Genomic DNA, 14,877 nt, shown 5'->3' with positions numbered 1-14,877 from the left:
CTGTCATCACCAAAGTCCAGCAAGAGTCCAGAGGAACGAGCGTCGAATTTCGAGAAGAAATGTAATATATAGACAATATGATCACGAAGGGACAAATTGGGCAATCAGTAGAAGTACTTGGAAGAGGAAACGAAGGGCGATATCAATTGTTAGCAAGCGCAATCCCTTGCATATTCAAACAAGCGTGCGCGTGCTGATCTTTGGTCTGCACTTCCCCGATTGAAGGGGAAGGCGAATCGGGCAAGGATACCTGGCGTCGAGGTCCATGCCTTCTTCCTTGATGACGCATACCACTAGCAGGTGCATCGACGGGATCCTACAGGCACATGCATACATCCCTCTCCACTCGTTAGTCTCTTCCAGGGCTGCAGATCGAAATCAGTAGATCGGATCGTGTCTTGCCCGGATGTTTCGAGTTGCCAATGTTCTGTGGCCCTTGCTAAGGCGAGGGTGCATTCCAGCAAAGGGGCAAAATCCCCGACCCTGGCAGATTCTTAGTGGCATCATTCTCTCCCCTCGCGCGAATCCTACAAAATGCTCCGAGTGGTATCTGCCGTACGCCATTGACAGCTCGAATCGGTCGTGTTGAATCAGCCGCAATGAAGTTCCTTTGTCTGCCGGGAGGCTACTGCAACATCACGGTATGTCATAGTTCACTGTATTGTAAAGAAAAACACTAACGAATGCCAGTCATTCACAACCCAACTAGGTAAGATACCACGTTGGAAGGTCCAGGTCGAAGGTTGGACGTTGAAAGAGAGTCTAACGTGGGTCCAGGACCATTTGCCGACGCGCTCCGCGCGCTTGACCCAACCGAGTTCTTCTACACTCAAGGCGAGTTCAGAGTGTATGTCCCAGACGAACATGCCGGGTTTTTCGGTCCTCCTCCGAACTGGACGTTTGCAAGCCCAGACGGGCCAGACCAGATGTTGATTAACATGAGCGACTTCCCGAGACGCGACACGCCGGAGGACGCCATGAACGTGGCAAATGATTTGGCCGGTAAACCCACATTCTCGTGTATGCCTGCTGTCATGGATCGCCTGATAAAGATCCTTGACAGCGAAGGCGATATTGATGGAGTGATTGGCTACTCCGAGGGTGCTCAGGTGGCTGCATCGCTCTGTCTTGAGGAAACTAGAAGATTGGAAGAATTTGGCCGGACCCCTCGATTGAAATGCGCGGTATTTTTCTGTGGATGGCCTCCTATTCACCCGGCCACTGGGAAACTTGTTTTGGCTACGGATTACGAGCAAGATGCCATTACCATTCCTACCTGCCACATCGTCGGTGCGTCTGATCCATTTGTTGATGGCTCTATGGCGCTGTACAATATGTGTGATCCGGACACTGCTGATCTCTTTGACCATGGAGGTGGTCATGTCCTTCCAAGAGGAAAGAAGATACTCGACGAGCTGGCTCCAATTGTACGCGATATGATTGCCTCCGTGTCTTGATCTCTACTGTTGTATACTTGCTTTTTCCCCAAATATAAAAAGAAACGTGCTTATACTTACGCGGTGCTTGAGCTCTACACTGTGTAGCACTAGATCATTGTTTGAATCCCACATAAACATAGATACAGGTATAGCAATAATTATCAAAGACTACACCAACAACGGCCTCGTTTCCGCCTCCTCCCCGTCTTCAGCATCCGTCCCACGACCCTTTCCAGGAAACAAAGCAAGGAAAGAACCAATCCTCAAATCCCAAGGTTGCCGATCATCGCCACTCTCTCGATCACTAACCCGATCATACTCAGTCTCTTTCCAACGCCGTCTTACACACTGTACAAGCCAAACAATCCCAAATACCACCCCGCCAAACGCCACCGTCCCCAGAACAGCAATCATAACTGACAGAACAGTCAACGTACTCGCATGACAGCCTAGCGGCAGCGCCCTAAGCTCCCACCTCTCCTTAGAACCAAGCGGGCAAATAGACTCAGAGCCTATAGGCGCGAATATCGGAACCCGCGCTGTATTCGGCACGCAAGTCGAGGACTATAATGCATCAACCCATAGTCAGTCTCGTTCTCTTTCTCTATACTGTATCACTTTCCAGTACGGTGAAGGGGCTGATCATGCCGATCAGGTACGGATCCGGGTGTATAGCTTTTCGAAACCCCTCTCTCCCTCTCCCCATCCCCATTCCAGAGGCTGGGAAGCAAGGGAGTACGATGTGAAACAACAGTGGGGAATTTGGCGGAATAGAATGTGGCCAAAGAAGGGAGAAGGTAAAAAGTCAATTCAAATCAATGACGGGCGCATGCACGTAGCCGGGGGATCAGTGCAGTGTTGGGTTGTTGTGGCTTGAGGGTTTGGTGTAGATGGGAAGAGGGTGTATGGGTTGACCTACTATCGCGCACCAGCTGCAGGGAACGTCGCCTGCTAAACAGCTTAGACAAGACTGTCGACGCCAGCAAACATGGAAGAAGGGGTCGTTGTCTTCAAAGATGTTCAGGTGGGTGCTGTTGTTTCCTAGGAGCTCGAGGTCCATTGTGGTGATCTGGGGCACATGTAAGGTGCTTGAATGTGTAGGGGAAGGTTGGTCCTGTCTGTGCCTGGTGCTAATTCTGCTATTCTCCTTGCATTTGTGGAAGGAAATGGCGGAGAAAACAATAAAGCGTTGGACTAGAGACGTCGGGTTCTCTTTGTCTGCGGGGTGATGTATACTCGTCACTGTGAGCCAAACCCTAGAGACTTTGAAAAGACTGGACGGAGCTTCTTTGGCTTTTGTATATGCAGGGCTTTATTGTATATACCATATTGCATATGCCCATGTGCAATTAATTGGATTCTGGAATTGACAAATAGTAGCATCCTTTATAGACCGCACATCTACAACTCAAAGATCACCCGTTCACTGTGCCCAGGTAGTAGTACAGGTTTATATTATGTAGACTAAGGATGGTCGCATGACACCATAGCGTGAAAACGTGATACATTTCCTGGTGAATTGCACTGGGAAGCCCAGCATGTTCAAATCCACCACATATTCGTCCAACATCAGAAAAAAAGATATTCAATCCGAAGTAACGACAAGTCCAAATCAGACCACGCGCTTGACCTGCAGATCAAAAAAAGAATTAGCATCCCATCTCCATCTTGGGTCACAACCCAATTGAAGAAACCAACATACCTCGAAGAATCTCTTGAGCCACCACACCTGGAACACACCCTCACCAATAACGACCGCCAGCTGGAACATACTCCACCACTTCACACGGCCGTTGGTGCTCTCGGCCGTATTGCGGTGTACCCGCTCACGCACCACAATGTACGACTGCTCGTCCTTCACCTGTGTCAAAGCTTCGGAGAGTTTGCGAACTAGATATTCCAATTGATCAGTCCATGGTTCTCTTCCAACAATTTTTCCTCCCACTCTATCCAGCATGCGATATCCTATATCCATTGTGGCGCTTACCTTCGGCCTCGAGGGGATCCTGCGACATCTCAGATTCAGGCACGTAGACGATTCCGTGAACGTTGAAGGAAACCTCCTTGGAGTTGGAGGTCCAGCCCTCATTGCTGAAACAGTAGTTGTATTTGCCGTCGGCCTGTGCGGTGAACGAGTAGTCTTCGGATGAAACGGCTTGCTTGAAGTACTGGCGGTTCCTCAGGGGATCCTCGACCTAGAGCGTGGCGAGCGATCGTTAGCATTGAAGCTAGACAAAAAGCGTTCTGGCTGAATCGAATTGGATTCATCGTCCATCGCTTGCTCCCGTTTTGAATGGTATATGCCCCTCTCCATCCTATTCAATCCATCCAGTCCACCATTCAAGAACCACCAAGCGACAGAATGGGGGGGGAACCAAGACGCCAGAAGGATGCCATACCCAGAAATCAATCTCGAGGTTTCCACTTCCTCCAAACTCCCGGTCTCCAACCTGGAAGGTAACAGTCATCACATCATCGCGGTGCAGGTTCTCGTGGAAACATTCTCGTGAGTGGGCCTTGAGCGGGATAGTGTGTGCGGTGGCGGCGCTGAGGTACCCCAGCGCGGTTACTAGGATAGTTGTTGCTGAGAAGCGCATTGTGACGGTGTGATGGATTGAGGTGAGGTGTGAATCTGTGAATCGGGTTGTTAACGCGCAAGGTGTCAATTCGTGACGCTCGGACCATGTCAAATAAACAGCGCTCCGCCTTTGCCTGGGTGAGATACATCGGGAATACTGTAGGAATCTTGGTTTTTTTTTTGTATTTCTAGGGTCAACGTATGTGCATTTGTTAGACTTAGCATATATAGAAGTAAGAAAAAGTGTGCAATCAGTGACTTTATAAAGGTGATTCTGCAAATATATATCTTGTTCCTCTATGCAACATCCACACTAGAAAATATATGTATTACTGCAGGACCGATGATTCCAAACGTGACACTTATTATCCATTTCGATTCAAGAGTAATGTCTGTTAAAACAACAACACAAAAGTACAAGTCTTGACGCATAAGTGGATAATGAATGATGTACTTTTGGCAGAATCCAATGATAATAGTGCCAGCTCTAACAGCAGCACAGCTCTAGTGAACAAGAACCAACATAGAAAACTCTCATAGATTGATACTCGTACAATAAACCACAAAAAGTCGACCTTAGTTTAACCTAAATTCAACAAGAAGCAGCTACAAGAAGTAGAAAACACAGGGTAGCAATCCACAGAAACATCCAAGAAGGGTTGTAGAGGACATAAATAAGGTAATATAGTAACAGGAAGAAGGATAAAAGAGTGACACAATAACTATTAATATGTATAGAAGTGGGAAGTAAACGATAGGACAGGAGAAAAAGGGGTGTGTGTAAGTGTAAATCAAATCAAGATAGATAATCAATGTACAAGTTTTGGCGAAGAGAAGCAAAATCAAACAAAAACGTAAGCAAAAAACGGGGTGGTATCAAATCCGAAAACACGCAAACATCGATCAACACGGGGATGAAGCCGAAAGATATGATATGTATGTCGAGACAGGGGGAATATGGTAGATATAATGAGAGGAGAGAAATTGAGAATTGGAGGAGAGGTGAGTGGGAGAGGCAGCGCTGTAAGCAACGAAGAACGCAAGAGATAAGGTGGCAAGATCTGACAATAGAAAGGGAACAAAAGAAACAGAAACAGAAACAGAACCAGAACCAGAACCAGAAACTCAAGACAAATTTATACGGGAGAAGATCAACAGCTAACGGCTTCTGCTATCACTCATGCTCAGCAGGACTCGGACTCAGCTCGTCTTCGCCTTCTCCTTCACCTTCAAGCTCAGCCTCCTCAACCTCATCTTCAGCCTCAGCAATCTGAGGCCCAAAGGGACCATCATCCGTGCCCTTCGGTGAAGCCGAAACCATCCCATCAACAGTACTCTCGTTTTCGTCGAAGTGCCCCTCCTCATAATTCGCTGGCTCGGCATCATGATCATAGCTTGAGCGACGAAGCAGAGGCGGAGTCTTTGGTGGTTCAGGGACGGGGGCATCCTTACGAACAGAGCCCCGTCTCGGGGTAGAAGTGAAACCTCTCAAGGGCCGCGTCTCGGCGAAATGCGCAGCAGCGCTGGTCTGTGGTGCGTTTTGGCGGACGTGGGAACTTGGGGGTGTCAGGAGGCCGGAGAGGAAGGTACCGGCATTACTGGGCTTCGATGGGGTCTGGTCGGATGGACCTGTGGCGTTGTCGCGGGCCTTGCGCCAGTTTCCCCACGCTGCGGCTGCGGCGAGCGGGAGAGAGCGGGGTGAGGCGGCGAGGTCTGAGAGGGATGGGAGAGCGCCGGATGTCATGCGTTCCTTTTCTTGCTGTTGCATTTGGAGGTTGGCCTTGAGACGGATGGCTGCGTCGCGGACGGCGTGTTGGTTAAATGAGGGCTGCGAGACGGTCTTGATAATATCCTGTAGATCGTCGATGCGGACGCCTAGAAGCTCGCGTAACCAGGTGATTTCAGTGTCCCGTTCCTTGATCTTGGTTGGTGCATCCTTATCCATCGTGGAAATCTCCTGCTCGAGTTCCTCGATGCGGGTCTCGCGCTGCTGGAGCTGATCCTGGAGCACGAAGATTGATTCACGCAGAGCTTGAGGGGAGATCCGCTCGGGTTCTCCAGAACTCTTGCTGAAAGACATTGAAGGCGTCGCCCGAGAATGCGAGGGCGCTGGAGTTGGGGCCGATGATGGAACAGGGCTTGCCTTGGCACTATGAGCTGCCTCAGCAGCAGCACGAGCAGCAGACTGAGCAATCTCGAGCTTCTCCTCAAGATGCTGCACCCGCTCCTGGAAGTGCTTGGCCTTGTCCTCCGCCAGAGAGACACGCTCATTGGTATGGTGCTCACCGCGCTGGCGATCCTCTGAAGAATTGTGCAGAGCGCGTGCGTGACGCTCACGCAGGTCATTGAGAACCCGCTCGTGCATCTTGCGCGTCTCGTCGATGGCAAGGTCCTTGGCAGCCAAAGCGCTGACCTTGGAGTCCCTGGCCTCCTCCAGGAGGAGTTCATAACGCTCCCGGGTGGTATCAGTATCCATGCGATTATTATCAAGCTGAGACTGCAGACGAATAATCTGAGCCTCGAGCTCGGCGCGAACAATGTTGACCTGGCTGTTGGAAGCTTCCAAGTCTGCCTCTAGTGAGGTACGAGTACGCTGGATTTCCACACGGCTGCTCTCACGAGCTTCAGAGAACTCACGCTCGAAGCGGCCAGCCTTCAATTGCAGATCGTGGTTCTCGGCCCGGAGACTGGTGATCAGATCCTCCAGTCTACCGTTCTCCTGCTGGCTTTGTTCATAGAGGAACTTAAGCTTGGCAGATTCCCGCTCCTGCTTCTCGAGCTCGCGGACATCCTCCTCGAGTTTCTCGCGAAGCTTAAGCTCGCGGGCATGAGAGGCGCGCAGCTCGTTATTCTTGGCAATTTGATCCTCTTCCTTCCTGCGCCAGGAAGCCTGGTCACGAGTAACATCGGCAGTCAGGCTGATCATGTCATCTTGGAGACGATCGAACTTCTCAGTGAGATTCTGGCGAGAGACCATGCTGTCTTCAATGCGAGTCCTCAAGTGGTCGATAGTCTCATGGAGAGACTTATTCTCGCCCTTGACGATATCGAGCTGACGACGGAAGTTGTCACTAGAAACACGGTACTCATCTAGAGTGCCCTCTAGCGCGATGTTCTTTGTGGACAGCTCGGCGATAGTGACCTTGAGAGTCTCGGTCTCTTCTGCAAGAGACTCAGCGCGGAACTGCATCTTCTCGAAGTGGGGAATCTTCTCTTCCTTGAACTGAAGAAGACGAGACTCGGCATCTTCAGCGGCAGCACTGTGACGGGCAGCATCCTCCTCAGCATACTTCAGGAGCCGCTGAAGCTCAGTCATAGAGTCCTGAGCCTGGCGGCGATCCTTGTACTCCTGGTCGGCGCGCTCATCAGCGAGACGCAGCATGCTCTTGAGTCCATCAATCTGGAGCATCAGACTGTCAGCACCGATCTCCTCCGCCTCTGACAGGCGTGGAGTCAACTGGGCCTGGTGAGCCAATTGCTTGGCCATCATTTCCTCGACGATCTCACGCATATCACCGACGGGGTCCTGAGCAAGCTTCTTGATAGTCAGAGCCTGCAGTTCAGCAATGCTCTCCTTAAGCTGGGACATTTCGCTGTGGCTGGAATGTGGCGCCACACGCTGAGGAATGTCGTGAGTGATCAGGGCTTCCATGACGACGTTCTTGAGCATCTCCAGCTTGCGCTCTCTAAGGTTGTGGGGCGACCGATCTCTAACAGAGGCGGTCTCATGCTCACTATCATCTTCGTCATCAGCATCGCTGTCCTCCATTTCGGCGGAGGTGCTGCGAAAGACGCGTCGGCTTGAAGCACCAGTGGCAATGGAAGCCACGGACTGCTGGATGACAGCCAGAGCACGCTCCATGGGGCCCAGGCGATCATCAATGGCGGAGCCGACAAGGTCGTTGATGCGACGGTCGAAGAAGCGGTTACGGTTCATGAACTTCTCGTCTTCACCCTCAGAGATCATGTCATCCCAGTCGCTGACGTGGTCATTCTCAGTGACAAGCTGGCGAACAGGGGACTGGAGACGAGAGATGAGGCTCTTCTGAGGAGAGAAGGTAGCGTTGCTGTTGGCATCGATGTCCGAGCCAAGCTTGGGGATGGAGAGCTTGTAAGTCTTGGGGGCACCGCCGGGACTGGGACTAGGGGCTTCGCTTCGGGCCTCTGCGGAGCCAAACGGCTGCTCCTTTGTGGGACCACCCATGGACTCTGTGAGGTGTTCATGTCGCTGTTGGAAGGGAGTCATATGGGCGGGAGTCGCATAGGCGGGAGTCATGCGTCTTTCAATGCCAACATCCGAGTCATCATTGAGCTGCTCCATGATTGCGTTCAACTCTTCATCATCAGGCGAGTCGTTTTCAGAGTCCCAGTGGAATCCAAGACCCTTAGGTTCACGAGTGATGATTTCTGGGTTCTCAGTAGATTGAGTGTCTCCCTCAGGCTGGACGGGAGAGGCTGCCTTCTTGGGTGGGCTAGCAGCAAAGCGGGAAGCCATAAGGCCGCCTTGAGACTTCGCAGCAGGCTTCTTCACAGGGGTCTCAAGAGGCTTTTCCTCGACAGCCTTCTCCTCAACGGGCTTCTGTTCGGAGAAGCTAGAAGGCTTGACTGATGGAGGAACAAAGTTTGAAACAGCGGGCTTGAACTCGAATGGTGGAGCTGTGGGCGAGAGCATGGTGCTCTTGATGGAACTCTTGGATCCTTGAGGAGCATGGTCAGGACCCTTTGCGGGGACGGCTTCAACCGCAGCAGGCTGCTTCGGCTCACGCTCTTCGATGAGGATATCCTTGGGCTCTTCAGCGGGCTTCTCGTGGACAGGCGAGGCAGCATTGGATCTGTTTTCAGCTTCGTTCTTTGCATCGAACAAGGTCCAAGTATCAGCCTCGCTTGCAGGGGTGCCTCTGCGCTCGACAGGGTTCTTCTCATCGGGCATGCCGGGCATGGCGTTCTCCTTGCCTTCGGCGACAGAGTGGAGGGTGTTAGAAAATTGGGCGTTGCCCGTCTCGCCCAGAGGGTGGGTCGAGATGCTATATCTAGCCTCGCCTTCAGCGTGTCCCACACCACGGCGAGCACGCTTGTGACGATCAGTAGGAACAGGCCGGCCATGAATGTCATCTTCGTGGTTTTGCTCTTCCTCCTTGTTCTCCTGCTCATTCTCATCCGGCCGGACAATGGGAATAGCCTTGGACTGCTTCGAGGGCTTGGAGATCTCGTTGATATCAATATCGCCGAAGATCTTGGTACGGTTGGGCGAGGGCTGGTCGGAGCCGGCGGTCGACTGGAGGCTAGCAGAGGGGTTGAACACAGGAGCATCCACGTTGAATGATGCGGCAGAGAACTTGAAGCCACCAGTATTGTTACGCGGCTCAGACTGATCCGGGCCATTCATGCTGCTACCAGGCTCGAAGGCGGGAGGCGGAGCAAAGCCAAAACCTTGCTGGCCCATGCCGCCAAACTGGAATGCATTGTTACCGAAAGGTACAGGCTGAGCAACGAAAGATGCTGAAGGATCGAATTCCTTGGCCTCCACGTTGAGGGATGAAGTCGAGAGCTGCGAGCGATGGCCGTGGTAGGAGTTTCCGCTGGGCTGGGTCTCATGCCACCGGCCTTGGTTGGGTATGGCACCACGAGTTTGTGGGGTTCCGGAAACACTGGGGTTGGTATCGAGATCAGAGCCATCATGGCCGTTGTGCTGGTATTGCTCGTAGAATTGGTTGGGATGCTGGGAGAAAGAGTGAGACGCCTGACGAGAGCCGTCTTGGGGATGCTGCTGGTCGTGTGGTAACGCCCAGCGCGACTTGAGCATGCTAGCATTGAGACCCGCATGGTTGACATCACGGTAGTCATCTTCCAACTGCCGGTCGATTGAGTCTTCCAGGTGGTAGTCGGAATGTGTCATCTGGTCCAATCCTCTCTGAAGGGTCTCGCTGAGATTATGGCCATGTCCACGAGGCGTGGGGTGAGCAATTTCGACATTAGATGCGTGGAAGTGGTCCGGATGCCCGTTGACAGGGGTCTGAGGGGTTTGGTATGGTAGACCCTCCTGGTGCATGTCCGGGTGCATACCATGACCGAATTGATCATCGAAGACACCTTTGTCATTGAACCCAGCATGGAAGGAACCTTGCTCGTGCATTGGCGAGACTGGCGAGAGCATGGATGCGAACTGGCCCATTGCACCTGGGCCTCCTGAAGAGCTTGCCTGTCGGGCATTGATGAAGCCTTGTGGAGTCATGGAGCCCTGGGCAGGAGGTGTAGGCTGGAATTGGAAGGGGTATCCTCCCATCATATTTTGTTCAACGCCCATGTATGGAGTCTGGATCAAAGGCGAAGCCATAGAACCCAAACCAGGGGTAGGAATTGAAGGTTGACCGAATGGAGAGAATGTATGAAGTTGACCAAGAGGGTTGCTCGCTGCTGATCCAGTAGGAATTGGTGGCGATGCCACAAGACCCGGGAAAGGAGTGTTGCTCTGATTGACAGAGTAATCAGGCGAAATGGAAGGTTCGGGCTCAGGGTCACCAAACGATACTCCGAGAGCTCGTAGCTTCTCCTCTTGAAGATTGGCGACATAAGCATCCCAAACGGCCCTATCGGGGAAGTTGACGACGAGCTGTTGGACCTTCGATTCCTCGTGGAGCTCGTATGGTTCGGGGTAAAGGGGTCGGCTCAGACCTCCCAGAGCCGTTGTTTCAGAGGGATCCTCAGAATCGCCAATGGTGAACCCACGGATATTGTATCCTTCATTCTCCCATTTTTGCATCCGCTGTTTGACGTCTTCAGGTGTCAAGAGACTGTAACCAGATCCATCCGAGCCTCTTTTATCCTCCAACGGCAATTCAATGATGCAGGCTTTCCCTCGCCAATTGAGCTTCTTCTTCCGTCGAGGAGTTTGGGTAGCTGATCTGCTGATTTCCGAAGCCTGTGTTTTCAAGGGACCCGGGTTGGACTGTTCTGTGTTTGCTGACGGGTCGTCGTTCGCATCTGTCGGTGGGGGAGGAAGCGGCTTTTCTACCGGCGAATTCGCCTCCATGGTAGGTTGTATGTCCGACATATTGTTCTGTGGGGGATCTTTATCGTAAGCAAACCCCCAGAAATCCTCCTGGCGCAAAGTATCCGCGCGTTTATGCAGAGTCTTCTTGGCTTTCGCACGAGCCGCGGCTTTCCTCCCAACAAAGTCAGAAAGCGTAGGCGTCTTCAGGAGATCGTCGTTGCGAAAATCGTCCTCCAGACCAAGCCAGTCGTCTGAAGCGTCGTCTGCAAAGGTATTCTGCGCAGTAAAGAAGGAAGGCGCTTCACTGCCAGAGTCGTCACTGAGCCAATTGCTGCGTTCAGTCCTCGGCTGACCAGTGAGATACTGATTGATCCAATCCTGGGTAAACTCGCGAATGGATTTCTCTCCGTTCTGACCAGCAAGTTCCCGCTCCGCGGTCTCAAGCGTATCGTTCGTCGCACTCGATCTCCGAAACTCGGTGTAGTTGGCTACAGACTGAACTGGGGAGTTATCTCCAGATGGGTGATCGACACCGGTGAGTTGGCTTTGGGTCACTGATAGTCTCCGCGAGCTCGGTGCAGCATACGGGGACCCCCAAGCAGTGGTGTAGTAGATGCTGCTTTCCGGCCTCCGATTGACGGGTGACGACGTCAGAGAATCTCCGTTCCGGTATGTGGATAGGAATGGCAGCGGCGGGGGATCGAGGCTGATGCTCTGCGGTGAGGTATGTTGACCGGGGGAACCGACGGTCGACGGGCTCGAGTCTCCTGATGGAGAGGACAAGAGCAGGGCCGGAGCCAGGCGCGGTTGATCGCGTTCAGGGCGCGTGTCTCGTTGAAACGGTGGGGAAGAGGCTGAGATGGAGACGGAGGGATCTAGATCTGCAGAATCCATCCAACGCGGTTAGATTCGCATATTTGGAGGGGTGATTGCAAGGGGAGGAATGATCAAGTTGAAATCGCGTGGGAGAGACCTCCGTGGGAAACTCCGCAGGGGTCACTCCAATTCCTATGGGGAAATTAAGTGACACTCACCTTCCGTGTCGACTCCTGCAGCAAGCTCTTGCTTGCCGCTCCGCTTATCGTCCAGAATGTTGACGCATGGAAATCCAACCGGATTCAGGGACCAGTGGCAGGACAACCTGGGGATGACAGGCTGTTGAGTGGTACGTGTATACGTTGAAGTCTGAACGCGAGAACAGGGGAAAAACTTGGCCTTAACGTCAGTGGATCGTGGGTACTGGGTACCTGCTAGAGCGTGGGTAGCGCGTGCTAATGCGGTGTACAGGGTACTTTACGTCCGGTGGAATCCGACGTCTCTTACTCGTCCAACAATGACCGAGGCCGTTGAGGCGCGTCCCAATTGAAGCCCTCCACGCTACGCATTTAGGCCCAAACTTGGCCCTTACTGCAGATCCAAGGGGAAGCTTGACCGCCACACTGGACGTGTCTATTCTTTTTACAAAGTCCCTTGCTGGGTTTCACATCAACAATAAGTTATCAATATCAACAGTATGAAAGTAGTTCATCGAAGTAAACAAAGAACATTTCAGGGGTAAAAGAACCATGGGACTGCAGACCACGTGATAGGCCCCAGTTCTTGGAGTGGCAGCCAATCAGAGAATACTATTGCTACAGTCCTTAAGAGGTATCAGTTGTGAATAACTACATGTAACGTGAAGTTAGTGGAAACTTGTATCTTGTAGTCTGAGATTAACTTTCACAGTCCCAAATGCATACATCTGAAAGAAACTATCTACTAAAGGTCGATACTAATCTCCCAATCTACGGACAGGAGGTGTCGAACTTGGTCTTGCGGTCGGCAGTGAACAGACCCCAGTGCTGCTCATCCTTGAGCTGACCGTTGTCACCCTTGGTGTCGGGCTTCCAGGACTCATCAAAGGCCTCGAAGTAGAAGAGATCTACACCCCAGTCTAGCATACCGCAGACACCAGTCTTCCAGAAGTTCTCAGCATTCTTGGTGCCAGCCTTGGCAGCCTCATAGTCCGAGCCACCATCGGTGGGCCAGCCAGTCTCGCCGTTGACAATGTTGATCTTGTTGGCGTTGTCACCGGCAACCTTCTGGATGTGCTGCATGGCACCGGCCATGTCATCGAAGTAAGTCTGGTAGGCCTTGTCGGCAGCAGTGCCCTGCCAGTACGCAAAGGCGTTGGCCAAACTAACAATATGTCAGCATTGAAAATTGATGTTGTGTACTGTATGCACTTACACATAGGTCACAATGGGCTCCTGGGTGAACAGATCATCGCCGGTACCGTCGGCGAACTTGTTCCAGCTGTCGGCGGTACCAACAAGGATACCCTTGGGGACACCGTCCATGACATGCTTGATGTAGGCATGGAGCTGGGGTCCGGTCAGGTCACCGCGGTAGAGAGTCTCGGAGCCAACGGTGATGGCGTGGATGACGTCCTCGTGACCGGGGATGGCCTTCTGGATGGCGGACCAGTCCTTGGCGAAGGAAGTCTCCGAGAGCAGGTCGTTGGTATCGGTGGGCTTGCCGACCCTGTAGAGATGGAAGAATGTGTCAGAGCAGTCTCAATGTGGTGGGGTAAATCCTCCAGACTTACCACATGCCCAAAACAACCTTGAAGCCCTTGTTCTTCGCGGCAGGCAGGATATTCTGGGGAGTGTCGCACTCGGTACCGGAGTAGGTACGGACGAGGGTGGACAGGTCCTTCAGAGCGTCGAAGTCGGCTTCATAGTCGCTGGTGGACTTGCAAGTGCCATCGGCGTTCTTGTCACCGAGAGAGAAACCCAGAGTGCCCTTGGCGGAAACGAGGGCCGGGGCAGCAGCCAGGAGAGAGAGGATACCAGCACGCATGATGAAAAGTAGAGAAAGAGAGTGTGGAAAAGAATGCCAGAGAAGAAAGTAAATGAGCGTGGAGGCAACTCTTATAAAGGCAGTACGTCAGAAAGGAAAATGGAGAACGGGAGTTGGGGGAAATTCAGGGTTCGGACCCTGAGGGTCTTGGGAGTCTGGGACCTGCATAGGGGCAGACCGTGTACTACGCTATTCTGGGATCCAACCACTGGGTCTGGACTTCCTCCAGTGGCGTGGTCTTCACCATTGAAGGTTAAGTTAACTTAACTGTCTCGTTACTTTGACTTTGTACTACAGTTAAGATTGATTTATTACTCTAATCTCCAAGCTTCTTCTTTTGTTCCTGTCTTTTCCTCTTTCTCCCCTTCAAGCGGCTCCATTGTCCGCTCTGCGCGCATCTACCCACACCCTCCTCACCATACAATGCCATAAAAGTCGTGATGTCACCTCAACCCCAACTCCAGATCAACCCTGGAAAAGGGTCCTCCACGGTGGAGAATTCGGGCAAACAATTGCATCAAGTTGCTCACCGCCCACGGCCGCACCGCTCCGATGTGCCTCGGAAAAGAGAACCGCAGGGAGGTGTATTTTGGATTGGATTTTCTATGGCTCGCATGTTGGCCAATTGGGATCTCTTTTAAAGAGATCCCATAGAGATCCCATGGATTTCTCAGTGTTCGCCTCTTCAATACGCTGACCCAGATCATGAGATGGCCCGAGCCTGTGTCCCTTGCGGCCGAAACGTGATACGTCGTTCAAGGGGTTTTGCAATTAGCAAATCATTGTCGTCAGTCGGGTTCTCGAACGTCTGCAGAGGATTCTGTAACGTTCCAACCTGATTAGGGAAAGATTACCCTGCGGTAAGCGTAGTTATTATGGATGTCTAGCTAGGATCGATTCTGCCTCACTTTCTTACATCTTGCTTTTTCTTACATTTCACTTTATGAAAAGCAGAATTTCGAGAAGCTCAGCTGACAGTATGTCCATTGAACTTCCAAAAAAAAAAAGAAAAAATAACCTGCTAGATA

The 14,877-nt window shown here is 52.0% G+C and overlaps 3 protein-coding genes across 3 annotated transcripts; 1 reads left to right on the top strand and 2 right to left on the bottom strand.

Annotated features, from left to right (window-relative positions):
* Positions 1-599: 599 nt before the first annotated feature.
* On the top strand, positions 600-1,457 carry PENARI_c003G06585 (uncharacterized protein; the record flags this gene model as incomplete). The annotated part of the gene is made up of 3 exons (XM_022628461.1): positions 600-641; positions 691-709; positions 778-1,457. The coding sequence occupies 3 exons, from the start codon at positions 600-602 to the stop codon at positions 1,455-1,457; spliced, it is 741 nt and encodes a 246-aa protein (XP_022491718.1).
* A 1,594-nt stretch (positions 1,458-3,051) lies between these two features.
* PENARI_c003G09879 (p24 family protein) lies at positions 3,052-4,036 on the bottom strand (the record flags this gene model as incomplete). Its single annotated transcript, XM_022628690.1, has 4 exons — positions 3,052-3,069; positions 3,142-3,329; positions 3,427-3,634; positions 3,839-4,036. The coding sequence occupies 4 exons, from the start codon at positions 4,034-4,036 to the stop codon at positions 3,052-3,054; spliced, it is 612 nt and encodes a 203-aa protein (XP_022491622.1).
* A 1,155-nt stretch (positions 4,037-5,191) lies between these two features.
* PENARI_c003G04562 (putative myosin class II heavy chain (MHC)) lies at positions 5,192-13,849 on the bottom strand (the record flags this gene model as incomplete). Its single annotated transcript, XM_022628316.1, has 5 exons — positions 5,192-11,889; positions 12,043-12,258; positions 12,801-13,186; positions 13,238-13,531; positions 13,596-13,849. The coding sequence occupies 5 exons, from the start codon at positions 13,847-13,849 to the stop codon at positions 5,192-5,194; spliced, it is 7,848 nt and encodes a 2,615-aa protein (XP_022492074.1).
* Positions 13,850-14,877: the final 1,028 nt, after the last annotated feature.

The sequence above is a fragment of the Penicillium arizonense genome, assembly GCF_001773325.1.
Source record: "Penicillium arizonense strain CBS 141311 chromosome Unknown PENARI_contig003, whole genome shotgun sequence".
In the NCBI taxonomy this organism is placed as follows: Eukaryota; Fungi; Ascomycota; class Eurotiomycetes; order Eurotiales; family Aspergillaceae; genus Penicillium; species Penicillium arizonense.
This window is presented reverse-complemented; position numbering and strand designations above follow the sequence as displayed.